The following is a 25,050-nucleotide window of genomic DNA, read 5'->3' on the forward strand; positions in this document are numbered from 1 at the left end:
AACAATTGACCTCAAAGAATGAATGAATTTTCTAATATGTAATATTTGTTGGAAGTCATTGTATGGAGTAGAAATGATGAAGGCATAGTTCCGCCCTTAAGGAATTTATAATATTTAGTGATTTCTATGCCCCATTTTGGCAAATTATGTCTCTTCGCAAAATATATGTAGATGTCTGGTTTAGATTTAGCTGTATTTGGCACTTTTTCATATTGTCTAGACTTTCTAGAAACTCTGCAGTTTCCACTTTTCATTCATTCACATAAAAAAGTACACTGAATACTTGCTATGAGTTGAGACTTGTTCTAAGAGGTAGAGATACAAAGATGAGGCAGATGAGTTATCTTTATGACCTCTGAGTTCAAATGATTAAAGTTGTCCTGCTTTAAAAGAAGATATTAAATCCTAAATTACCTCTCTAATTCTTTTATTTCATAAGGGAAGGAAGGATACAGGTTGGAATGGAAAGATGATTTCTAGTATAGTTCTCTTATTTATTTGGAAAAAGAAGACTCTCTTTCAAATCATAGATAAATAAATATGAGGAGAGACTCTTTGTGCAATTCAGATTAAGAAAATGTATCATTGAGGAGCTCATAGGGGAGATAAAGCTTATATTAGAAAGAAAAAAATTAACAGATTTTTATTAGATTTTGATTGTTTATTTTAAGACCAGGTTGCTTCATATTTAGTTTGTATCTGTATTCTGCTTTGGCCTTTATAGCATGCCAGTAGGATATGCAGTCATTGCTTCAAAAATCTTAGGTTTGAAGAAAATATGGTAAAATATACATAGCTTTTAAAAATTGTGCTTTATGGATTTCGGAGATAAAATAGGCCATCATCTTTCAAGTGTATGACATTTGATTCTGCTCTATTGAAACTTTAAAGAGAAAGAAGAACAAAATTGTGCTTCTTTTCAGGAAGTCCTACTTTGAGTTTAAAGGATCCTTGCTGCCTCCTCGTTTGGCATCCATTCTGGCCTTCATCCTCCAGCTTGTTAAGGAAACTAACACTGATGTTTCTGAGATTGAACTACTCCTCCCTGGAGTATTAAAATGCTTGGTGCTGGTCAGTGAACCTCAAGGTTAGTTCATTTAAGAGTTTGTATTTGTTATACTTTTGTGTTCACAAATTAAGAAAATATTTAATTCTATCAATTAAATTGACAGTTATGAAAATATATGGTTATTTCATATCAACTTAATTTTTATCATAACTAAAGAATGAACTCCAGCCAGTAGCTGAGGTTGGGTGTGATAAAATGGTTAAAAACTGACATGATTCAGTCTAGTTTTTTTTTTTTTCCCCCCCTCCCAAATTATTGATTTATGTTTATTTAATTTTTGTTCAATTTGTCTCTGATACTGAATGCAACTTGCTAAATATCAAGTGGTGAGCGGGCAGCCTACTTTCTCCTATTCTAGATTCTGCTATAATATGTAAGCTGATCTCTGGGCAAACCTGTAAGTACATGTTGATCCTTTTGTTTTCAGTCTCATCAGCCTTACTGCCTGTGATCACTTAAAAATATTATTTATTTAGTCCCTGCTGTGAGTAGCAGGCCTTAACAAGCTTATTGGGAATATGCAGAATAGTGGCTGTAGTTCTATCCTGAGGGATTTTTAGTGTAAATAGATGTTTTGTGTGTGTATTCATCATTATAATGTGATCGTTTGGGGCAGGCTTCTCAAATGCTTCTGCTTAAGTACTTCTAACTACTGTGATAAGTGAGTACAATATATATCCTAAAGAATACAAGGGCAGCATGCAGAGTGGCAGCTAAAAGCTCAGACAGCTCTTTGAAATGTCCTGTTTTATCTCAAAAATTTATGCATGTTTTGTTCTAATCCATGTTATTTTGATATTTAAAAACAGTCTTCTCTGCTTCCAAGCTTGGTTTTGTGAAAAATGTTCTATTATGTTAATGTAAAATACCCTTACTTGATAGTAACACCGCTTCAGTAAAGAATATCCAGAGATAGATCCCAGATTGTTCTTTAGAAATTTTACCTTCTTTGAAAACGTTTGCATGCTTTTAATTTCAGTGAAAGTCTGTTGTACTATACAGTACAAAATTTGAGACACAGCAGACAGTATAGCTTTTTAGCTAGCCTGTTGTTTCAGTGAGTACAATATTTATCATGAAGGAGGTCAGGTTTGGAGAGGGGAATTTTGCTGCTCGTCTGTAGCTAGTGGTGCGTTGCATGTTCCAAACAGCGGGTATACAGAATGAGTGTTCTGTCTCCACATTGTCCTACAACCTGAAGGAGCAGTGTTTAAACACAGATGTGTGTGATTGGCTCAGAGAAGATCCTCTGACTCTCCTTTGTAGTCTCAGTGTTTTGGTAGGACAGTTTGTGAAATTGTAAAAACTAGTGTTATGCCCAAGGATATTTCACTGTCTGGCCAAACTACCTGTACACAACAGCTTGAGTTCACTTCCAGCATGTGACATGAGGAGCTCTGCAGCCTTGATCCCCAGAAAAACTGGTGAAAATTATTTAAAAGAAAAGCATTTAAATTCTCTGGAAATGGTCCTAAAAGGGTACACAGCAAATGGAGAAATTGTATTTAAGAAAATCTACTGAAGCTTGGTAGGAACAGCAAGTCTTTGATATTTGAACCAAGACTACTACCTTCTCTCTTCCTGTCTCAGAGGCATGGCAACTCTGGTAAATTAAAGAATGAGGGTTCCCTCTCCCTGCAGCTTCCAGGAGGAGGGCTGTCTTCCTAAGAGAGGCAGAGTATCAGTGTTTCTCCTCCTGCCTCCTAGCTACCTGATGCTAAGGTTATATTCCAGGGGAGTGTGGGTGAGAAGTGAGGCCTTCATTCTTCCACTCAGCTCCCTCTTGTGAGATGGGAGGACTATACTGAGTATGTTATCAGTGAGAATACTGGAGTGTTGATTGTCCTTGCTGCAGCATAGAGGTAGAGAATTCATACCAAGAGGATCTGTAGCTAGTACCCCTCCTTCCACAAGCATGCAGCACCTAACGTGGGTATGTCAGTCAGAAAACAGTGGGCCCCGTGATCTCTGTCCCCAGCAACAGAACTTCACCTCTGAATTTTGCCTGAGAGTGGGAGGGGGTAGGAGAAAGCCATAGGACAGATAACTCTGAATCTCTCCCAAAGGAACAAACTTCATTTACAACGAAATGTGAAAAAGTTCAAGCCTGAGGGTGCTGTCAAAAGCAGTGGAGTTTGTGGTTAAAAGGCAATAGGTAGGAGAATGATAGATTTATTGGAGGTGTAAGCTAATCTGTAGGTGAGCTAGTTTATTGAGAGAATTGGCTGCAAAGTGCCCTGGGGTGAGAACAAATATCAACACTAATCTCAGAAATCCCCCCTTTAAAAAAGCCTTGATTTGATAAGATCATACACTTTCGTTTACTGAGAGAAAATCAGTCAACAGATCCTGCCAGTATCAGCAATCAGATATAGGATTTAATAAACAAAGACTTCAAGGTAGTCATTATAAAAGTGTTCAGAAAGCTCAAGGAAATCATGTTAATAAAGTAGAGGAAGATGTGATGACAATGTCACATCAGAGAATATCAGTAGAGAAATAGAAATTATTAAAACAGAAAATAACCAACTGGGAATTCTGAAGTTTAAAAGCTAAACTTAAAATCTTAAGTTTAATTTTAATTGATAGATGAAAGAATTAGCAAACTTGAAGATAAATTGTTAGGTGTTATGCATTCCAAAAAAAAAAAAAAACCATGAAAGAAATGAATAGAGCTTTAGAGAACTGCAAGACATCATTAAGCACACCATCCTACATAGAATATCAAGAGAGGACAGAAAGGAGCAGAAAAAATACTGAAGAAGTAATGGTTGAAAAATTTCCAAATTTATTGACTAATACCAATCTATACATTCAGGAAGCTCACCTAATTCCAAATGGAATAAATTTAAAGAGATCCACAGACAGCTGCAACTTAGTTGGCGGGGGGGGGAGGTGGGGAACGGTTGAAAGTCAAAGGCAAGGAGAAAATTTTCAAAGCAGCAAGGGGAAAAACAAGTCTACTTTCAAAGGAACCCTGGGAAGATTAACAGCTGACTTCTCAGCAAAATCAATGGAAACTAGAAGGCAGTGGGATAACACTCTGAGTGATCAAAGCAAGCACTGTCAACCAAGAATCCTGTAGTCAGCAAAGCTGCCCTTTCAAAAATGAAAGTGAACTCAAGATATTTGCAGATAAAAAATGAGACAATTTATTGTTAGCAGACCTGCCTTATAAAAATTACTAAAGGAAGTTCTTCAGAATGAAAGTCAGCTCAGACAGTAACTTGAATCCTTATGAGTAAACAAAGAACAACAAAGGTAATTATGTACAGTTGACCTTTGAACAGCATGGGTTTGAACTCCACAAATAACTGTCCACTTATCTGCAGTGTTTCTTTTCAACAAATCCGTACTGTATTACTGTACAAACTATGGTTAGTTGAATTTGTAAATGTGGAACCATGACTGAACCCTTTCTGACTTTATAGTCAGAAAGCTGACTGTAAGGTTGAACGTGGATTTTCAACGGCATGGGGGGTCAGCACTCTAAATCTTCATGTTGTTCAAGTGTTAGTTGCTCAATCGTGTCCAGCTCTTAAAACCCCATGGACTGTAGCCCACCAGGCTCCTCTGTCCATGGAATTCTCCAGACAAGAATACTAGAGTGGGTTGTCATTTCCTTTTCCAGCGGATCTTCCTGACCCAGGGATTGAGCACAGGTCTCCTACATTGCAGGCAGATTCTTTACCAGCTGAGCTACCAGGGAAGCCCCGTGTTGTTCAAGGGTCAGTTGTAGTTGAAAGGCAGCATAAATGCATATTTTCACCTTTTTTCTTTCAACTGATTTTAAAAGTGTATGAAATAATATGTATATAGTTGTCCTATAATGTATAGAAATTTAATATATTTACCAATAACAGTATAAAGGAGATGGTGAGAACAAAGTAATATTAGACTAAGGAAGTGACTTCAGATGATAACTTAAACAGGAACAAGTGATGAGAACAATAAATGATAAATAAGAAGGTAAATTTAACAAAACCCAAAATATATATGTGTTCTCCTTTCTTAGCTTCTTTGAAAACAGGAATTTTACAAGGTAGGAATTATAATAATGTATCACTGAGTTTTAAAATTTGTAGATGTAATATGTATAACAGTAATACCACAAAGAGGGGAAAGTGACTAGAACTGTATATGAACGATGTGTCTATATTTTGCTGGAATTAAGTTCATATAAATCTGAAGCTCTGAAGAGTTAAAATGTACAGAGCAACCACTAAGGAAATAATTCAAAACTAATGGACATTCATTAAAATAACTAATATGCTATGTTTGAAAATATTCACTTAATGCAAAAAGAAGAGAGATTAGATGGACAAAAAAACATAAGACATTTAGAAAGCAAAAGGTAAAATGGCTGATGTACATACAACTATATCTATAGTAATATTAATTGTGAAAAAGTTGAACAATCCAATCAAAAGACAGATTGTGAGAATTTTTCTTTTAAAAGCTCTAACCATATCTGCAGGAAATACTTTTGATTCAAAGATTGGAAGTTAAAGGATGGAAAAGGATACATCATGCAAATTGTAACTGCAGAAAGCCAGAGTAGTTATACAAACATCAGACAGAAAAGACATTAGACAAAAAAAATATTACTAGAAATAAAGAGGGAACATTTTATAACGATAAAAGGGTGAATCAGGAAGATTTCACCACTATAAATATATGGGTACCTAATAATAGCAAAATACAAGAAGAAAAATCTAAGAGACATGAAGGGGGAAATAATTCACAGTAATAGTTGGAGGAACTTTGGTTTCTGCTATAATAATAAAGAGCTTGGAAGTCATCACTCACCCTCACAGGAAAAACTCTGGACAGCCTGAAAAACAATTCTTCTTAGGTGCATCAGAGAATGGAGGTCATAGGGTAAATTACTGCCTACAAAACTGAGCATACAACAGTTTGTCAAATTCAGTTTAAATATTCCTACCAATACCAGCTACATCAGAAGGCTTCTGCTCCTGGTTAGCTGTGATTCTCTGTATCCACATTTCTGTTTAGTTTTAACCTGTCTAATAGGTAATTTTTTAAAGAGGTAAAGGATGTACTAAGAGAGGAGAGAAAATGGAATCATACAAAGTGCTCAATTAAAACCTTCAGAGAAGGCAGGAAAAGAGGGAAAGATTAAAAAAAAAAAAAAAACCCAGAGCAAAGACTAGAAAAACTATGTATAGAGTAGATATTAATTCAACTGTTTCAATAATCATTGATATCAATAGTCTAAATAAACCAAATAAGAGACTGACAGTGGATAAAAATTAAGGCTTAACTATATGTCAGCTACAAGAAATCGACTTTAAATATAAAGACACAATTAGATTAAAAGTAAAGGGATGGAGAAATATATGCAGTGCTAACAATTCAAAACACAGGTGTAGCTATATTTCACACAAACCAGACTTCAGGACAAGAAGAGCCATCAGACACAAAGATGGGCATTACATAAAGATGAGCTGGGAATAGAGCAGAGAACTGCTTCAATCAGATAAAGGACATTTTTGAAAATCCTACAGCTGATATCACACTTAGGATGCTTTCTCCCTAAGATTAGGAGCAAAAGCAAAATGTCCATTCCTGCCACTTCCTTTCAACATTGTACTGGAAGTTCTAGTCAGTGGAAGAAAAAGAAACAAAAAGCATCTAGGTTGAAAAGAAAGAAAATTACCCATGTCTGCACATCATATCATTTTCTTGTTGTTCAGTCGCTCAGTAGTGTTTGACTCTTGGTGACCGCATGCACTGCCGCACGCCAGGCTTCCCTGTCCTTCACTATCTCACCTTCACCAGCTTGCTCAGACTCACGTCTGTTGAGTCGGTGATGCCATCCAGTCATCTTATCCTCTGTCATTCCCTGCTCCTCCTGCCCTCAATCTTTTCCAGCATCAGGGTCTTTGCCAGTGAGTCAGCCCTTCACATCAGGTGGCCAAAGTATTGGAGCTTCAGCATCAGTCCTTCCAGTGAAAATTTAGGACTGATTTCCTTTAGGATTGGCTTTTTTTATCTCCTTGCAGTCCAAGGGACTCTGAATAGTCTTCTCCAGCAGCACAGTTCAAAAACATTAATTCTTCAGCTCTCAGCCTTCTTTATGGTCCAACTCTGACATCCATACATGACTACTGGAAAAACTATAGCTTTGACTATACTATATGGATATATATGTATATACATATGATATCATATATATATAGAAAATCCTAAGGACCCACTGAAAACTATTAGAACTAATAAATAAGTTCAGCAAGGTTCCCTACCAGAATTCAGCAAGCTTCTTTGTAGCAAAGTTGACAGACTGATTCTACAATTCATGTAATACTACAAGGGAGCTAGAATGGCCAAAAAAATCTTAAAGAAGAACAAAGTTGGAAGATAAACTTTTCAATTTGAAAACTTAGTGCAAAGCAACAGTAATCAAAACAGTGTGGTGCTGGCATGAAGATAGACATATAGATCAGTGAGATAGAATTGACAGCCCAGAAATAAACCCATGTATCTATGGTCAACTGAATTTTTCTTTTCTTTAAACAGGGGTTCCAGGATGATTCAATAGTGGGAAAGTAGTCTTTTCAACAAATTGTGCTAGGTCAAATGGGTAGCCAAATTCAAAAGATTGAACTTGCACCTTTATTTAACACTATATGCAAAAATTAACTAAAACAGGATTATAGACCTAAGTGTCAGAGTTAAAACTATAAAACTCTTAAAGCAAGAGTAAATCTTCATGATCTTGGATTTGGCAATGAATTCTTAAACAGGACATCAAAAGCACAAGCCACAGAACAAGACATAAATTGGACTTAATCAAAATAAAGACTTTTGTGTTTCAAAGAGCACTGTCAAAAAAGTATTAATAAAAAGACAACTCAGAGAATGGGAGAAAGCATTTGCATATTACTGATGTGATAAGGAAGTTGTATCAAGAGTATATGAAGAATAAAATTCAGTATTTTTTTAAAAAAACAGGCAAAGGATTTGAATACAGTTTTCTCCAAAGAATATAAGCAAGTGGCTTTAAAACACCTGAAAAAGTGCTCACTGTCATTAGTCATGAGGGGAATGCAAATCAAAACTACAATGAGATACCACTTCACGCTCACTAGGTTGGCTATAACGAGTAAGATACTAACAAGAATTGGCAAGAACGTGGAGAAATCTGCATCCTCATTTACTGCTTTTGGGAATGTAAAGTGGTGTCGCCACTTGGGAAAAGAGTCTAGTAATTCCTCAAATAGTTGAACATAGAGTTACCTTGTGACCTAGCAATGCACTCCTAAGTTTTAATATATACCCAAGATTAACGAATATATATATGTCCACACAGAAACTTGTACTTTAATATTTGTAGCAGTATTATAATAGCCAGAGGTGGACTCACCATCAGCTGATGGATGGATTTTTTTTAATGTGATCTATTCATACAAGAGAATATTATTTGGATATAATATTAAATATATATTCAATATAAGGAGTGAAGTACTAATTCATGCTGCAGGAAGTATTATTATAAGTGAAAGAAGCCAGTTTAACACAAGACCATATATTATATGGTTCTATTTATATGAAATATCCAGAGTAGTTAAATCTGCAGAGATGGAAAGTAGATTAGCAGTTGCTTAGGGGATATGAAAGTAGATTACTGGTTGCTGAGGGGGTGCTGGAGGATAGGAGGTAATAGCTTTAAAGGGAGCAGTGTTTCTTTTCAAGATAAAGAAAATGTTCTAAAATTGCAGTGACTTGCACAGTTATGTAATTATCCTAAAAACCATTGAATTGTACGTGTTAAATGAGTGAATTATATTGTATATAAATTATATGATAATAAAGCTGTTATTAAAAAAAAAAAAGCTGAAAGATAACCCAGTTTTTTTTTTTTTTTGATAACCCAGTTTTTAAAAACAATGCCCAGTTCACTTAAAGAAATAAACAAAGAGGATAGATTTTTTTTTGGAAACCATGTACACTAATGCTCACAACAGTGTTATCTGTAATAGCCAAAATGGAGGCAACCCTGATATCCATCAACTGATCATCTAATGAACTGATAAACAAGATGAAGTCAATCCATATAATGGAATGGTATCTGACCCTGAGAAGGAATGAAGTACTAACATGTTCCATAGCATGGGTGAACCTTAAAACACTTTGCTAAGGAAAGGAAGGCAGTTATATAAGACCAAATCTGTATGGTTCCATCTATATGAAATTCCCAGAACAGACAATCCATAGAGACAAAAAGTACATCAGTAGTTCCAGGGACTGAGAGAGGAAGAACATGGGGAATGACTGCTAATAGTTATAAGGTTTTGGAGGGAGGTGATGAAAATGTTCTGAAATAAGATAGTGGTGACAGCTTCACAATTCTTCTGAATATACTAAAAGCCAATGAACTGTACACTTTAAAAGGTTAGTTTTTATATGTGAATTATACCTAAATCTGTTATTTTTAAGAAATAGTGCTTACTATTAATACTTTATGAACTGTATTTCTTCATGTTCTGGTACTTTTTCCACAAAAGAACTTGTGGATTTTTTTTTTTTTTTTTCGAAGAAGCGTCTTTAAGAAGAATCATTTATACTGGCTCTAGAATTGCTTCTAGTATGATAACTTACTTGTTCAGTAAAGACAAGTATTCTATCTCTTCCTTTTCCACTATCCTCATGCTATGGAAAACATTATCTGCTACTTAATTAAGTTAGGTTCATGTGTACTCTTGCCATAGTGGATTACAGTTTCTGAAAAAAATTTTTTTTCAATTTATTTTTATTAGTTGGAGGCTAATTACTTCATGAAAATATTTTTATTCTTTAGAGAAAGTAATTTTTCTCCCCAGCTACTTAATATGCCAAAAACAGCATAAAAAATGTATTAGCACTTGGAACATGGTGAATTTTTGGTTCTTTCTTGATTTTTTTTTTTTTTTTTTTTTACCATTTTTATGTGGAAGTACACAGCTGTAAAGGATTTGGTTAAATACTGAAAGAATGTAAATAGTCTCTTTGTAACTTTGCTGTCTTTAAAAAGGAAATTAGCATCAACAATACTTGATTTTATATATGTATATATATACATACACATACCATCAACTGACGGATTTATGTATATATACAGTCCCTGGTGTCACAGTCAGACACAACTTAGTGACAAATATATAAATCTAATTTTAAGAAAAGATGAACTATTGGTAGTTTCTAATTTACCACATATGAGAAACGCTGGGCTGGAGGAAGCACAAGCTGGAATCAAGATTGCCGGGAAAAATAGCAATAACCTCAGATATGCAGATGGCACCACCTTTATGGCAGAGAGTGAAGAAGAACTAAAGAGCCTCTTGATGAAAGTGAAAGAGGAGAGTGAAAATGTTGCTTAAAGCTCAACATTCAGAAAACTAAGATCATGGCATCTGGTCCCATCACTTCATGACAAATAGATGGGGAAACAGTGGAAACAGTGGCTGACTTATTTTTCTGGGTTCCAAAATCGCTGCAGATGGTGATTGCAGCCATGAAATTAAAAGACACTTGCTTTTTGGAAGGAAAGTTATGACCAACCTAGACAGCATATTAAAAAGCAGAGACATTACTTTGTCAACAAAGGTCCATCTAGTCAAGGCTATGGTTTTTCCAGTGGTCATGTATGGATGTGAGAGTTGGACTATAATGAAGGCTGAGCGCCGAAGCATTGATTTTGCCTTTGAACTGTGGTATTGGAGAAGACTCTTGAGAGTCCCTTGGACTGCAAGGAGATCCAACCAGTCTATCCCAAAGGAGGTCAGTCCTGGGTGTTCATTGAAAGGACTGATGTTGAAGCTGAAACTCCAATAGTTTGGCCACCTGATGCGAGGAGCTGACTCATTTGAAAAGACCCTGATGCTGGGAAAGATTGAGGGCAGGAGGAGAAGGGGACGACAGAGGATAAGATGGTTAGATGGCATCACTGACTCAATGGACATGGGTTTGGGTGGACTCTGGGAGTTGGTGATGGACAGGGAGGCCTGGTGTGCTGCGGTTCATGGGGTCGCAAAGAGTCGGACACGACTGAGCGACTGAACTGAACATATGTATTTGTGAATGGAAGGAATATGAATTTAAAAAATCAATCTGTAAGTCAGCTGAATTATTAAAGGTTATCTGTTGTCAGTATGTAGCAGTGTTTGCAGTATTAGGATGGTAGAACATTTTTGAATATGGACTCTTTTTGGACAAAAAATGCATATCTTCACATATATTTTTTCAGTTACGGTATTTTTTCAGTCACATGTGAAAAATAGACTCAAGTGTTTTATATTTTCTTAAAATGGAAGACAGGGAGACTTTAGAACAAAACAAAAAGCTCATAACTATTTCACTTTGAAAAATAACAAAAAAGCATGTACATACTTTAAGAAAACAACATGTTTTTCTAAATCTAGAGTGCTCATGAAAATGAGGATCCAGATGGTGAATTCAGGCACAATGTGTAATGCTGTAATTTTCCCTCCTAGTTAAAAGGCTGGCCACCGAGAACCTGCAATGCATGGTCAAAGCCTGCCAAGTGGGGTCAGGAGGAGAACCTGCCGCCCAGCTGACTTCTGTGTTTAGGTAACTGGAAAATATGCCAACTGGCAAGGAGACTATTGCCAGCCATTTGACAGTCAACATGTTTTTTAAATAACTAATTATCCAAAACATAATGTGTTACTACTTGTTTGTAGTTCCAATTATGATGTTTTTGGCAGTAGTTTTGCTACGTTGTTGTTTTATTAAAAAATAAAATTACTAGGGAGAAAGAGGACTTAAAATTACCTGAGAATTTAGTAAGGAAGATGCCTGCATGTGTTTCAGAGGGAAAAGTGGAAAACGTGAGGCATGGTTAACAGGTACACAGGCTTTGGAGCTGCTAAACATGCCACTCAGCATCCGGTGTGGACGTGCCTGTCACTGGTCTTCCTGTTCACTTTCGATGCTGTGAACCCACAAAGCTCCATTGGATGTAATTTGTGAAGCACAGACTTTATATATAGATGTTGTCCCTTCAGAATAACTGCAACTTGTAGAACATTGTCTCTCTTGTTTCTATTTTCTTGCCTTGCACCATATACAATCTTGGGCTTTATGGTAAGGCAGTACTTTTAAAGTATATCTTTCTCCTAGTTTCTACCCATTGACCTTCGTTTCATGTATCTCTACCATAGCACCACTGTTGAATAGTTTGGGTCCATTTCCTTCATTCTGTGGGGGATTTTTGATTCCTCGGCTTGCTTTCTTATCACGTAGTTGCAACTTGTCAGTTGTTTACAGTTTATTTATAGAATATAAAAATTGTGATTATTTGAAATAAATACTAGGTTTAATTAAAAAATTGTGATCATTTGAAATAAATACTGGGTTTAAGAAAACTGTAAAACCCTAAGAGATGAGGAAGGATTTTATATGAACAAAGATTACATGTTTGTTAACTACAGTTTACTAAGAGAGGTGACTTTTGGCTAGGGTGGGAAGAGTAGAAATTTTATGGTTAAAATATATAATTCTTTTTTATATAATAGAATTATATATTCTTTATATATGTATAATTATATAAGTATAATTCTTTATATATTATGTATTCTTCATATTTTATTCTTCTGTGGGTCTAAAGTCTCTTGTTCAATTAAGGATTATAAAAATTATTAGAACTAACTTGCTTTCCTCATAGAAATACTGTTTGATTTATCTAGAGATAGGAAAAATTAACTAAAAGATACACAAAATACCCGGGAAGCTGGACTCGTGTTCTATTTTAGTCTCTGCTACACCCTTACCACCCAGATTAACCACATGCAGAGTGTAGCCGGAAATTCCCTGGTGTTAGATTTTTTCCCTCTTAATTCTTCCTCTTGGGATTCCAACTCTTCCCTCTCCCTCTTAATGCCCTCACTCTGGTCATGGCTCACGCTGAAGCCATTTCTTTTCTTTATTTTCAAGTTTCAGTCTTTGTATGGCGTCTGTCATAAATCCTTATGATAATCTTACATAAAGTGTTTTTCTTGCATTCAGGTTACAGCTTGTTGCTGTAATTGGGCTAGATAGATACTAGCCAGAGCGATTGCCCCAAGAGTAATTCTAAGTAACCTGTTTTACTTTCAGGCAGTTTATTGAAGATTATGGTATGAGATATGATTATCAGATTTACAGCATTTTAGAAGCAGTAGCAGCATTGGACCCGCAGGTTGTTATCCACTTGGTTCCTGCCCTTACTCAATCTCTGAAGAATTCAGAGCGGAAATCGGGCCTTGGCAGAAATACTGCACAAAGGTATGTTTGATAATTTGATTATATCCTTTTGGACAATGATTATAAGATCTAGTTTCATTTTCTAGTAATGGCCTATTTTCCCATTTATAAAGATTTGGAGTCTATTCTGGTGAATAGGGTTAGTGACTTAACTAGATAATATGCTTTTGGTCAAAAATAGATAAAAGCTCTTTTTTTTTTCCCTATAGGCTCATGACTGAATATAGTGCTGGACCACTTAGAGTAATGAAACATGGTGGTTTAAGTCTGTATCTCCTAAAGAGATTGTTTTAAAAGAGAAAAGACCCTGATGCTGGAAAGACTGAGGGCAGGAGAAGGGGGCAACAGAGGATGAGATGGTTAGATGGCATCACCGACTTTAATAGGCATGAGTTTGAGCCAACTCTGGGAGATAGTGAAGGACAGGGAGGCCTGGAATGCTGCAGTCCATGACTTCACAGAGTCAGACACGATTTAGCGACTGCACAACAACAATAAACATATATCTCTCTCTTCTTTTGTCTTTACAGGGAAGCCTATAGCAAGCTTTTATCTCAGCTAGGACAAGTGGGACAAGATGAGATAAAGAACCTGCAAAATGATCATGTCGAATCTATTTTGTGATTTCATCCTCAACATTAATTATAACTACCTAAAGCCACTTTGTGCCATTTGACTCCTACCTTTATTAATTGTATAATGTTCTGTTAAAATACTTTCTAGGATCTTTTCCGTACATACCTGTAAGTATAAAGTATATAAATAAGGAAATAAAAGTTAAATATGTTATAGAATCTTTGGAACTTGGTAAAACTGCATTCTGTTTTGAAGCAGTTTTAGTAAACTAAAGAAACTTAAAGTTTTCCTATCTGGGAGTGTTGTCTGTGCATGTCTATGCAGGTTTGTACTGATTGATCCATGGGCGTTTTACTGTAGTGTTGATTTTTTGCCTTGCAAGTAACTTATTTCTGTTTTTTGTTTCTTTACAAGTTATGTTTAATCATGACACTATTTCACCTTACCTGGCTGCCCTGTGCTGGTTTTGTCACTTGGTTGCTTTCTTCTTTGCTTGTTTTTATTGTTTTGTTTCTTTTGAAGAATGGTCAGGAGATAGGACTGTATATTTGTTATCCTTTTTTATACTATGTTTGAGGCAAGGTAATAAAATTTTTTCAGAGCACACTTAACTCTGAGCAATGAAACTGAATCTGGCTAAGGGATTATACAGATATATATATATATTTTTTTTTTTTTTTTTTTTACTTGGGCTAACAGTGTTTATACTTTGGGTCCAACAGTTGCCAGATGTTTTTCTCTATTCATCCTTTCTTTTGGAGTTGTCATATCAAGAGGAGGATAAATAAGACCCTTTAAAAAGAGAATAAATAATATTCTGGAAATTTTCTAAGGTTACAAATTAACAGAAGAGTTCTGGAAAGTCAGCCGAATTATCTACTTGCTCCTCAACTAGAGCCTCTTATAAACTGGCATCTTACATATTTGCAGGGAACCAGCTTAGTTTCCTGTAGCAATTCATCTCTCAACCCTTTAACTATCTGAAATTTCAGATTTATTTTACTGGTTGGGCTTTGTCCTTGACTCCTTTTTCTAGTGAGCATTATTGGGTAAAAACAGTTCCAATCTTAGTGCTGAGAACCCATGGGGGTCTTAAACCCAGCCCTACTTTGTGACCGTGAGCAGATTCCTGATCTTTTCTTAGTCTTAGTTTCTTCATGGAGAAAAATGAGTAATAATACTTCTTGAAATTTCACAATGTTCTGCTAAGAATCAGTGGGATAACCGATTTATAATCAGGTAATTAAAATGTGTGTGACAGTATTTGGTGACCTACATTCTGTTAGGTACACAGACATGATTACTGTATCTCATGCACAAAAGTAAAGAAACTTCTCAATTTTGTTCTTCTCTAATGGCATGTCCTAGATGAGTGATTCCACTTCTTACATGTCATGTTTGCTAACTTTGAAATAATTTGTTCTCTTCTGGGGCCTCTAGTGTTTATCATGGTTTTACTATTCCTTCAGGAAAACATTTTCAGCCCTTTTCTGGCTCAAGTATCTTTTAAAATGAATTGCACTGCAGTCAGGAAACTATAGTTAGTTAGTAGCCCTTTCCTAACAGGAATTTGTGAAGTCTAAAGGACTTCATGACCTATAAATGGTCTATTTTACCCCTAAATAAACTAATTCAATAAATGGGATGAATAAAAGCCTCTTTAAGGTTACTGAAGACGTCATAGCAATGAATTTCTTTTCATTATAATAGTGACTTACTAATGATGTATTATTTTGCAAGTTTTAGCAGTTGAAATTTAAAATATTTAATGGAGTGCCTTTAAAGGGTTATTTATGTGTGTGTGTATGTGTGTGTGTGTATTCCTCCTCAAGGGAAGCTGATAAAGATGTCTTAGATAATCTTGCTCTTAGCTTATGAAACTTTTTAAGGGTTAAGAAAATCTGTTACTGAATCATGCATTAGGATATGTACCTGTGTATATTAAGAATAAATTTATACTTAAAACTCAGTAACAAGAAAGTCTGTAACATGTATATGTAGATATATTTTTTTAATTTGTGTATCAGTAAAATTTTAAAGAAACTGTTTTATTCATTGAAGAAAAAAGAAAATTTATGATTCAGTTCCATTTCTTAAAAATCTTCACTGACCCTTACTACTATAGTCTGATCTCTTTCCATTCCCAGATTTAGAATAACCTTATAGTTGCTTCCTTCATGTTCTTTTCCCCCTAAAATCCCTGTAATATCTGAGGTGACTGCTTCTACCATTGTTAAGGGAAGCCAGTCTCTCGCGGTCGAATCTGGAATGTGCTCTCGTTTTCCTTGGGCTTTGGCGCCCCTGTGACTGCATTCTCTTCTATCTTCTCGTGCCTTCCTCAGCGATACTGCTTCTTCCTACATACACAGTTAACCTTCTTGTCCCCACTGGTGAGATCTGGCCCTTCACCCGCTCTGTCTCAGCATTCTTCTGGTAGTGAACCGAGAAGACTAGCTCCTAACTTTATCTTTCACATCTGTGTCTAGTACCACTTCTTCTCTAAACCTATCTAGTTAGATTCTCCTGGAATCTCAGGGCAACATCAAGCTGCCTTTGTCACCTTCTTTTCCAGAGAAGGTGACAGTCTTTGCCTTCATTTTCTACCCAGAGCATACACCACTTTCCCACTTCACTTAACCTTGATGTTTCTTGTATTCTTCATTGTTCCCCACTTTTCATCTGATCAGCAGTACAGGCTCTTGCTTTTTTTTTTCTTTTTGCCATCACGTGCATCCAAATTTATTAGGCACTATAATCACCTCCTTATCTCCGGATTATTGAAATTTATTCTTCACATAATTCTGACGTTAATGTTCCTAGAAGACTACTTTCATCTTGTTACTTTTCTGCTCAAGGACCTCCATTTACTTCCCATTGTTAATCTGATAGTGAAGCCCTTCTGTCAGGAGAATTTCTGCCACCTGACACTATACTTTCTCTTTCCAAACTCAACTCAAGCAGGAGAGTAGACGGTCTTGGCTACTTTCGCTGAATGACATGTTCATTCTACACTGTGGGCTTCATTTAGTTTGCCAGCTTACCACCATTTCTACAGAAACCTAACTTTAAGATACTCAATTAGGAAAATTAAAATATACATGTTAGGCTTCCTTGGTGGTTCAGATGTTAAAGAACCTGCAATGCAGGAGACCTGGATTCCATCTGTGGGGCAGGAAGATTCCCTGGAGAAGGGAATGGCTACCCACTCCAGTATTCTTACCTGGAGAATTCCATGGACAAATAAGCCTGGCAGGCTACACAGTCCACGGGGTTGCAAAGAGTCAGACACTTGTTCAGTTGCTCAGTCATGTCCGACTCTGCAACCCCATGGACTGCAGCAGGCCAGGCTTCCCTGTCCTTCACCATCTCCCAGAGTGGGCTCAAATTCAGGTCCGTTGAGTCGGTGATGCCATCCAGCTATCTCATCCTCTGTCATCCCCTTCTCCTCCTGTCCTCAATCTTTCCCAGCATCAGGATCTTTTCCAATGAGTCAGCTCTTCACACTGAGTCGAGTCAGGACACTCCTCAGTGACTAACACTTTCACTCTCTATATGTAAGTATCCCAGTCAGTTTCTTTAAAATATCAGGTGGAGTGTAAAAGATGATTGAAGGACAACACGGTGATGAAAAGGACTTTTATTAGACACTCAGATTTGGTTATGATTTAAATTTCAGTTGAACATTTAATTAGGTTTTCTTAGGGGAGAAGACAACATGGGTGTATTGTCCCTGTACAAAATCATTCAGTATTCAGTGCATTTGTACTGGAAGAGTTTCACAGTATAAACTTTTACATCCTTCCTTATTCCTAGCATATTTTATCTTCTTACTAAGCATATTTGACTTTTTTGTTTTTTGGGGTAAGTAAAAAAAATTATTTGTGGGTTGTTAGGTGCGTATCTTCACTACACATTGTTATTTTTATCTTCCGCGCTTCATCACAAATCTTTAAAACTACTATTTATAACTAATTACATGGACTCCTTTCCATGTACATTCACAGAAGCTTGGCAGTTTTTATTTTTAGGATTATATAATCATATAAGAATTTGACAAGCTGTTACAGTTGGGAAAAACCTTTAAGAAAACTACTTTCTCTAAGTTCTGCGCATCAACTTAACACTTTTTTTCAGAGATAAAAGGCAGATATCATAGAAACTTCACCAAAAACTGTGTTATCTGTTCTAAACCACTGGGTTTTGATTCATACTCTTTTTTTTTTTTTACATAAACCTTTTATCTTCCAAAAACTGATCTCCTGCCTCCTCCTCCTAGGGTTAAAAATATTGCATTGTCAGTCAAGTGGAGAGTATGCTACTATAAATAATAGGCTCTGTTTGTGTAAAACAGTTGGGGAACTAGCAAAATAGTACATTCTTTCACATATTTGATGTAAGACATGAGATTTATGTTTTGATTCTGTGATAAACTATATTGTTCAGTTTACCAAAATCAGTATCAAATGATTAGAACAGACCAGCTTCTGCTTATTGAAGTTTTTGGTGTGAAGACAGTTACCCAGTTCATTGCACTTGTGAATTATGCTTTTAGAAAAATTCCGGGCATTTCTATTTTATACACACGTTTTAAGTTATTTGTGTACAAAGTAATGAGATATAATAAAAATGCATATATTCAACTTGCACTGCACTTGTGATTATTCAACTTCCTCTTTATGACAGATTGACTCTTTGAAAAGCAAAATAAAAACGAACCATGTTACCTAGAGGAATATTTTTTATCTTACTTACTCCTGTTGCTTTTATACTCTGCCTTAAAAGAAAGGTAAGTTTTCAGCTATTTTAATGGCTGAGGGTATACAACATACATATGGCTACCCTGTGAGGAAAATACAGAGAGAAATGGTGTGGAAAATACCCTAAAAATAACAAACTGGCATTTTGCTCTTAAAGATCTAAAGAATTTTACTGCATTTTACATACATATAATTTTAGAGATTCATGTCTTTTCTGACTTTTCCTGGTAGAGTAAGAAAACTGCTAATATCTGTGTTACTGCTTTTTCTTTTTTAGAGTACAATCTTGAAGTAATATTTAAATTGTTTTAAGTTTCATGGTTTTATGGAAATTGAAATCAATAAATACAAATGTATTAATAAATACAATATGGTCTTTGAAGAGTGCAAATGGAAGATGTATTACTGTGGAATAGTTCAATATAGTAGAAAACATGTATTTGAATAGTTTCGGTGGACTTAGATTTTTATGACCAACCATTGTTCTCTAGAATTTTTCTTATTAGCTCTTATGATTGGTAATTTGACGGACAGGATCAAATTCTAAGTGATCTGGGTTTTTTTCTTTGTGGGGAAGGGTTTCTGTACTTTGGATGCTATTCTTTGTTTACAATTATATGTTTCTGAAAATTATGTAAAATTTATATAAAAATTGACTTCAATTTTATAGTATCATTACTATTGTACAATTATACAGTTATTACTGAGTAATACTATACAAGGAAAGGTTTGATAGTATATACTGATTTGTTTTAAATGGTTAGAAGTTTTCACAAATGAGAATAATCTCAGACTGCCTTTCCATTTATCAGTCAAGTTCACGTCAAGACCATTTCCCTTTTAATAATTGGGTGGAGAATCTAGGATTAAAAATAGATTGTTTAAAAAAATAGATTGTTTTATAAGGTAAAATTCCTGAAGAAATCTGTGTGTCAAGTAGAAATTTTAGTAAATCGGAAATAATTGTGTAGGTCCTTGTTGGAAAGATTTCTGAAATGTTGGAGTCCACTCTCCTCACACTGTGTAAGTAAGGCATTTTTTAAAATTTAGATGGTTTATACCTTATAAAGAGACTCTGTTTTCCTTCTAAATATCAATTATCAACTTTCAGAACTGTACAAATACTCCTCTAAGGTTTTTTGTCTAAACTTAAAATCTTTTCTTTTAAAATTTTACCACTCTTTTTCTTACCCTAGTCTCCCTTCCCCCCTTAATCTGAACAGCCAAAAATTATATATTTATTTTTAATATATTGATATTTAATACATATTTAAAATAAGTGTTTTAGGTATTATATAATATATAAAGTTAGTGATTTCTGGATTTAGGATAAAAAATATTTTCATTCACTTCTGCTTACTAAAAGTGGCTACATGAACAAAATGACAGTTTCCTATAAGCCAAGGATTGCTGAATGCTTAAACTATACCAAGGAAAAAAAGTGAAATCTTCCTTTTAAGAAAGGTGACTTATCGTAACAAGATTAGAGAAAGGGGGAAAACTCACATTATAGTTGTGGAATTTACGTTCAAATACGATTACTGAGTTGTTTAATTTTTTAACTTTTTGTTATAGACAAAGCAAATCCAAAAACCTAGCCTGAAAAAATTCTTGTGTATTATTAAAAATGGTAGTAATATGTATTGGTGATGGAGAAGAGTCCCACAAGCGCTGAAGATTGACATAACCTTTAACAAAGTGGAAAAACTTTTATTAGAACTACCAATTCTAGGTTCAAATTTATGTCAAAGCACTTTATGATACCAAAGTTAGTCCAACTAATTTTTTTTTGAGCTTTAAAATGTCACTTTTCACTAAACAGTCTTAAATGAATTTGAGGCAAGGGTTTGTAAAAGTGTAGGAAACTTTGGCTTTGGTAAACTCCCTGTTTTCTAATTAGTATGTCTCTTTCACACGCTTTTCAGAATCATCTCATAGCATGTCTTCCAAGTTCTATCCAGTAATTTTTAAACTTCAAAAATAATCTCCCGGTTCAATTACAAAGTTCTAAAGACGGTAAAATGCCTTGTAATTTGAGTGATATTTTTTCTTAGGCAAAGTACTTCAGAGTATTTGTCTAATCCTAACAACGTTCTTCTGAATTGATACGTAAATCAATAATTGCCCTCCTTAAAAAGTGAGAAAACTGAAGCACTGTAAAGTTAAGCCAAGGTCACAGAGCAACTAAGGGGAAAAATCCGGGTCCTCCATCTGCTGTTCCAGGGCACCTCGGTTATTCATATTACCGTGAATAAAATATGGCATTTAAAAATTTATGATGTCATAATGGCGAGGACTCTGCTTCTACAGCAGTATTGTATAATGTTGGATTTTTAACAGAAAAATTGCAAACCCAGGGTTTAGTAAAGAGATTAAGTACTGACAATGTTTCTGAAGATCACTGATGGCAGTACTTGTGAAACAAACTTCCTCACTAAGAGGGTAGTGTCCTGGACAGTACTCATTAGACAAGGTGTATAAAGAATGCTTTAAAGACCCACAGACCGTTCAGTTGGCTCTAAGCTAACACCGCAGTAAAAGTCACACATACTATATATTGACACACACGGAGGAGAGTGACAGGCGTTTTCAGTCGTGTATTTTAGAAAACTTCATTTTTTGCTTATGTTTATCTGAATATAATAAGATCTAGAAAACAGAACAAGGAAGCATTGAGCACTGAGTGTTTTCATGCCCAGTATCCAAAAGCCAGGCTTTTTTTCCTCCTGTTCATGACGGTTATTAAGAGCACTGGCTTTTCAGACAGTGCCAATCCTGTGGTGAGGCACTTGAAGAGTCTGAAGGTTAGGGCACGTGAAGTACGGAGCGGGGAGGAAGCATGCTGCTATTCCGTTGGAAGCAAAAGGGAGTCTAGGCCCATAGAAGACTTCTTCTTTGCCTTCTCTACTTACATCAAGTACCTACAAAGGAAGGGAGAAATCTGTATGTTAAAGGTGGTGGTTCAAAGTAAAGCTGTGTCCACATGAAAGAAAACCTGCAGTTAACTTCAGTTATGCTGACATGACTATATCTTACATATTGCTATTTTTCTCACAGTGTTGTACCAGAAATATGTATATAGTTCCTGTAAGATGCTATTCTACACATTTATGTGTATGCACATATATTTATAATCATATAGCCTTCAGAACAAGTGTTGAGATGTAGGCAGCATTATTGTCCTTTAATAAAACTGCCTTAGATTGGTTAAGTAACTTGCCCAAACTAGTAAGCGTTGTTTGTATGCTGGCTTACAAATCCTCATCTGCAGTGTGAAAACAACATTGACTTTGCAGCTTTGCTCTGAAAACTGGTGAGATCATCTCGCTCAGGGTCTGGCACAGAGAACATTATAGCTTCGTAGCAGGTTCAAGAAAATCAGTTGCTTCTGGAGATTTTTCCCTAGTTATTTCCTTGTTAAGCTGGAGTTTCATCTCTTTCCTTATATGGAAAAGAATCTTTGTCAGTCAGTGCCTGCTGTCACCTCACTGATTTCTGGTTTAATTTTACTACTAGGAAGATTCTTTTATAAGACAAGCTGGTCATGTCGTATTTGTTGAACCCATAAAACTCCTAGCCCTCAATCATCTTATCCTCTCTTCATATGAGCTTCCTCTAACTTCATTTAAAACTTTTCCTCCCTTGGGTTCTATGACCTTAAAAAAAAAAAAGTTTGTCATTCATATTGTCCTGTTGCCAGCCACTTTGGTCCACTTCTTTCAGCCACTTCCTAAATGCAGACGTGCCCAATATTCCAACCACAGACCCTGTGGCACTCTTAAGTGGCCTCGTCCACTCTGATGCCCACATCTGTCACCTACGTGGATAATTCTTAAGCTTTTAATGCAATAATGCATTATTTCAGATGAAAGGGGCCCTTGAGATTTGGGGATCCAAGCCCATAAAGAAGAGGACATCAGTAAGGCCTAGAATAAAAGAAAGATCAAACCTGTAGCTTTTTTCCCCCAAATGGACATTTAGCTGTCCCATCCCATTTACTGAACAATATGCCCTGTCACTACTAATTTTAAATAGCTCAATACATGCTACATACAGATTTTTCTTTGTTCTCTGTTGTTGATTTTTGTATCTTCCTACAGTAGCACATTTTCAGTTACTTTGACTGGGTAAGAGCATGTCTCATTCATTTTCAAGCATTTCTTGGTTATTCTTATATTCTTTCCTGGAGAACTTAAAGCTCAATGTGACAAGTATTATTCCCCCACCCTGTGAGTTTGACTGGCTGAGTGACTTAATCAGGGTCACACAGCTAGTGAGCGGTAGAGCCAGTTTTTTGTCTCAGGATTGCAACCCAAGAAAGAATAAGGATTTCATGCCATTTTGTGACATCCCCTCTCTGACTGAATAAATTTTTAGAACACGAAAGTTGAAGTCACCATCCAGAGAACTTTTGTCTGGTTTCCTGGACCGAGAGAGACTGCGTACGGTAAGTGCTTATGTGCGTGCTCAGGCAAGTCCAACGCTGCAACCCCGCGGACTGTAACCCCCCGGGCTCCTCTGTCCACGGCGGTCACCGGGCAAGAAGACTGGAGCGGGCTGCCATGTCCTCCTCCAGGGGGTCGTCCCGACCCAGGAATTAAACCCATGTCTCTTGCGTCCCCTGTACTGGCAGGCAGATTCTCTACCACTATGCCACCTGGGAAGCCACTAAGCAGATGTAATTTATTTAATCTGTATGACAGAGGAAACAAAAGGGTTGGTGGTTTTTCTCCAGTACACTCCCGTGAAAGCTGGCAGACAGAAGGCATTGGGGAGAAGGAGGTGCCAACTTGGCAGCATATCCTCCAGCCAAGAAGAAGTAATCCTAGGTGAAGAGCGGTGGAGGTGATCTGACAGCCCGGACTAATCACCTAGGCAGCTGCTCCATGATGCTTGTCGTCCCCGGGATACCAGGCTAGGGTCGAGCTCTGCGCCAGCTGCTTGCTTACACACCCGCTGAACTAACGAGGGCACCTGACTCCTCAGGGCTTAACGTCTTCCACGGGTAAGTGTTACCAACAAGCCCAAAGCTTAATCTCAAAGTATGAATTTAAGAGCATCTCGGCTTTTCTCTTGTTTCAGTTGTCCTCATAATGGGTCAAACAGTTTGTGGTCAGTCACATAGCAGAAAAGAAGATAAAAAAGTATGGTTTCTCAACATTTGACATGCTTCATCCCTGTGTGGCTGAATCCTACAAAAGATAGTTAAGTAAACTTTAATGATGAGCCCAGAAGGGTCAGTCTAATAGACAGGTTATTGGCTGGTATTTTCAAAATGGGGGAAAAAAAAAGACTAGTCCTTCTGGATGTTAACAGACCAGTCTGAACTATTTAAGTGTGACTTTCACTAATCTTAGTCAGCCATGCCTTTAGAATCCAAGAATTCTACATATTTGTGACTTATAAAAAAAAACTTAAAACTTTTGATATTTTTAACATCTATACTATTTTCTCCACTCTTTCCTATACTTTTTTCCTTCACAGATCATATCTCAATTTATTCAGTGTTTTGGAGCTTAAAAAATTTTGTGGTTTTTTTTTTTGTTGTTGTTGTTGTTAATTTTTATCTTACACTGGAATATAGTTGGTTAACAATGTTGATAGTTGTAGGTATATGACAAAGTGATTCAATTATACATATATCTATCCTTTTTGAAATTCTTTTCCCATTTAGGTTGTTAGAGTACTGAGCCATGTACCCCGTGATAGACAGTAGCTCCATGTTGGTTATCTGTTGTAAATACAGTAGCATGCACATGCCAACCTCAAACCCCCTCCCCCTCGACTCTGCCCCCGTGGTTACCATACGTTTGTTCTCTAAGTCTGTGGGTCTGTTTCTGTTTTGTAAATAAGTTCATTTGTATCATTTTTTTTAGATTTTGCATAAAAATAGCATCATATGATAATTTGACTTTCTCCAACATCACTTAGCATGATAATCTCCAGGTCCATCCATGTCATTACAAATGGCATTATTTCATTCTTTTTAATGGCTGAGTGATATTCCATTGTATATATGTATCACATCTTTATCCATTCCTGTTGATAGACATTTAGGTTGATTTCATTTCTTGGCTACTGTAAACAGTATTGCAATGAAAATTGCGGTGCATGTATCCTTTTGAAACATGGTTTTCTTCAGATGCATGCCTTTGAGTTGGATTGCTAGATCATGTGGTAGCTCTATTTTTAGCTTTTTAAGGAACCTCCGTACAGTTCTCCCTCATGGTTGTACCAATTTACATTCCCAACAGTGTAGGAGAGTTTCCTTTCCTCCACACTCTCCAACATGTATTGTTTGTAGACTTTTTGATGATGGCCGTTCTGACTGGTGTGAGGTGATACTGTGGTTTTGATTTGCATTTCTCTAATTTTTAACGATGT

At 36.1% G+C, this 25,050-nt stretch overlaps 2 protein-coding genes across 7 annotated transcripts in view; one reads left to right on the plus strand and one right to left on the minus strand.

Annotated features, from left to right (window-relative positions):
• Nucleotides 1-18,553, plus strand: part of MMS22L (MMS22 like, DNA repair protein) — a 124,365-nt gene extending 105,812 nt beyond the window's left edge. For all 4 annotated transcript variants that reach the window (XM_061131884.1, XM_061131885.1, XM_061131886.1 and 1 more), the window contains 4 exons: nt 924-1,087; nt 11,563-11,659; nt 13,187-13,354; nt 13,864-18,553. In XM_061131884.1, coding sequence (XP_060987867.1) covers nt 924-1,087; nt 11,563-11,659; nt 13,187-13,354; nt 13,864-13,957 — 523 coding nt within the window. In that variant the 3' untranslated portion in view covers nt 13,958-18,553. The remainder of the gene's footprint in view (nt 1-923; nt 1,088-11,562; nt 11,660-13,186; nt 13,355-13,863) is intronic.
• KLHL32 (kelch like family member 32) overlaps nt 17,925-25,050 on the minus strand; it is a 215,989-nt gene continuing 208,863 nt past the window's right edge. For all 3 annotated transcript variants that reach the window (XM_061131890.1, XM_061131888.1, XM_061131891.1), the window contains one exon: nt 17,925-21,587. In XM_061131890.1, coding sequence (XP_060987873.1) covers nt 21,426-21,587 — 162 coding nt within the window. In that variant the 3' untranslated portion in view covers nt 17,925-21,425. The remainder of the gene's footprint in view (nt 21,588-25,050) is intronic.

Source organism: Dama dama, chromosome 28 (genome assembly GCF_033118175.1).
Source record: "Dama dama isolate Ldn47 chromosome 28, ASM3311817v1, whole genome shotgun sequence".
Taxonomy (NCBI): Eukaryota; Metazoa; Chordata; class Mammalia; order Artiodactyla; family Cervidae; genus Dama; species Dama dama.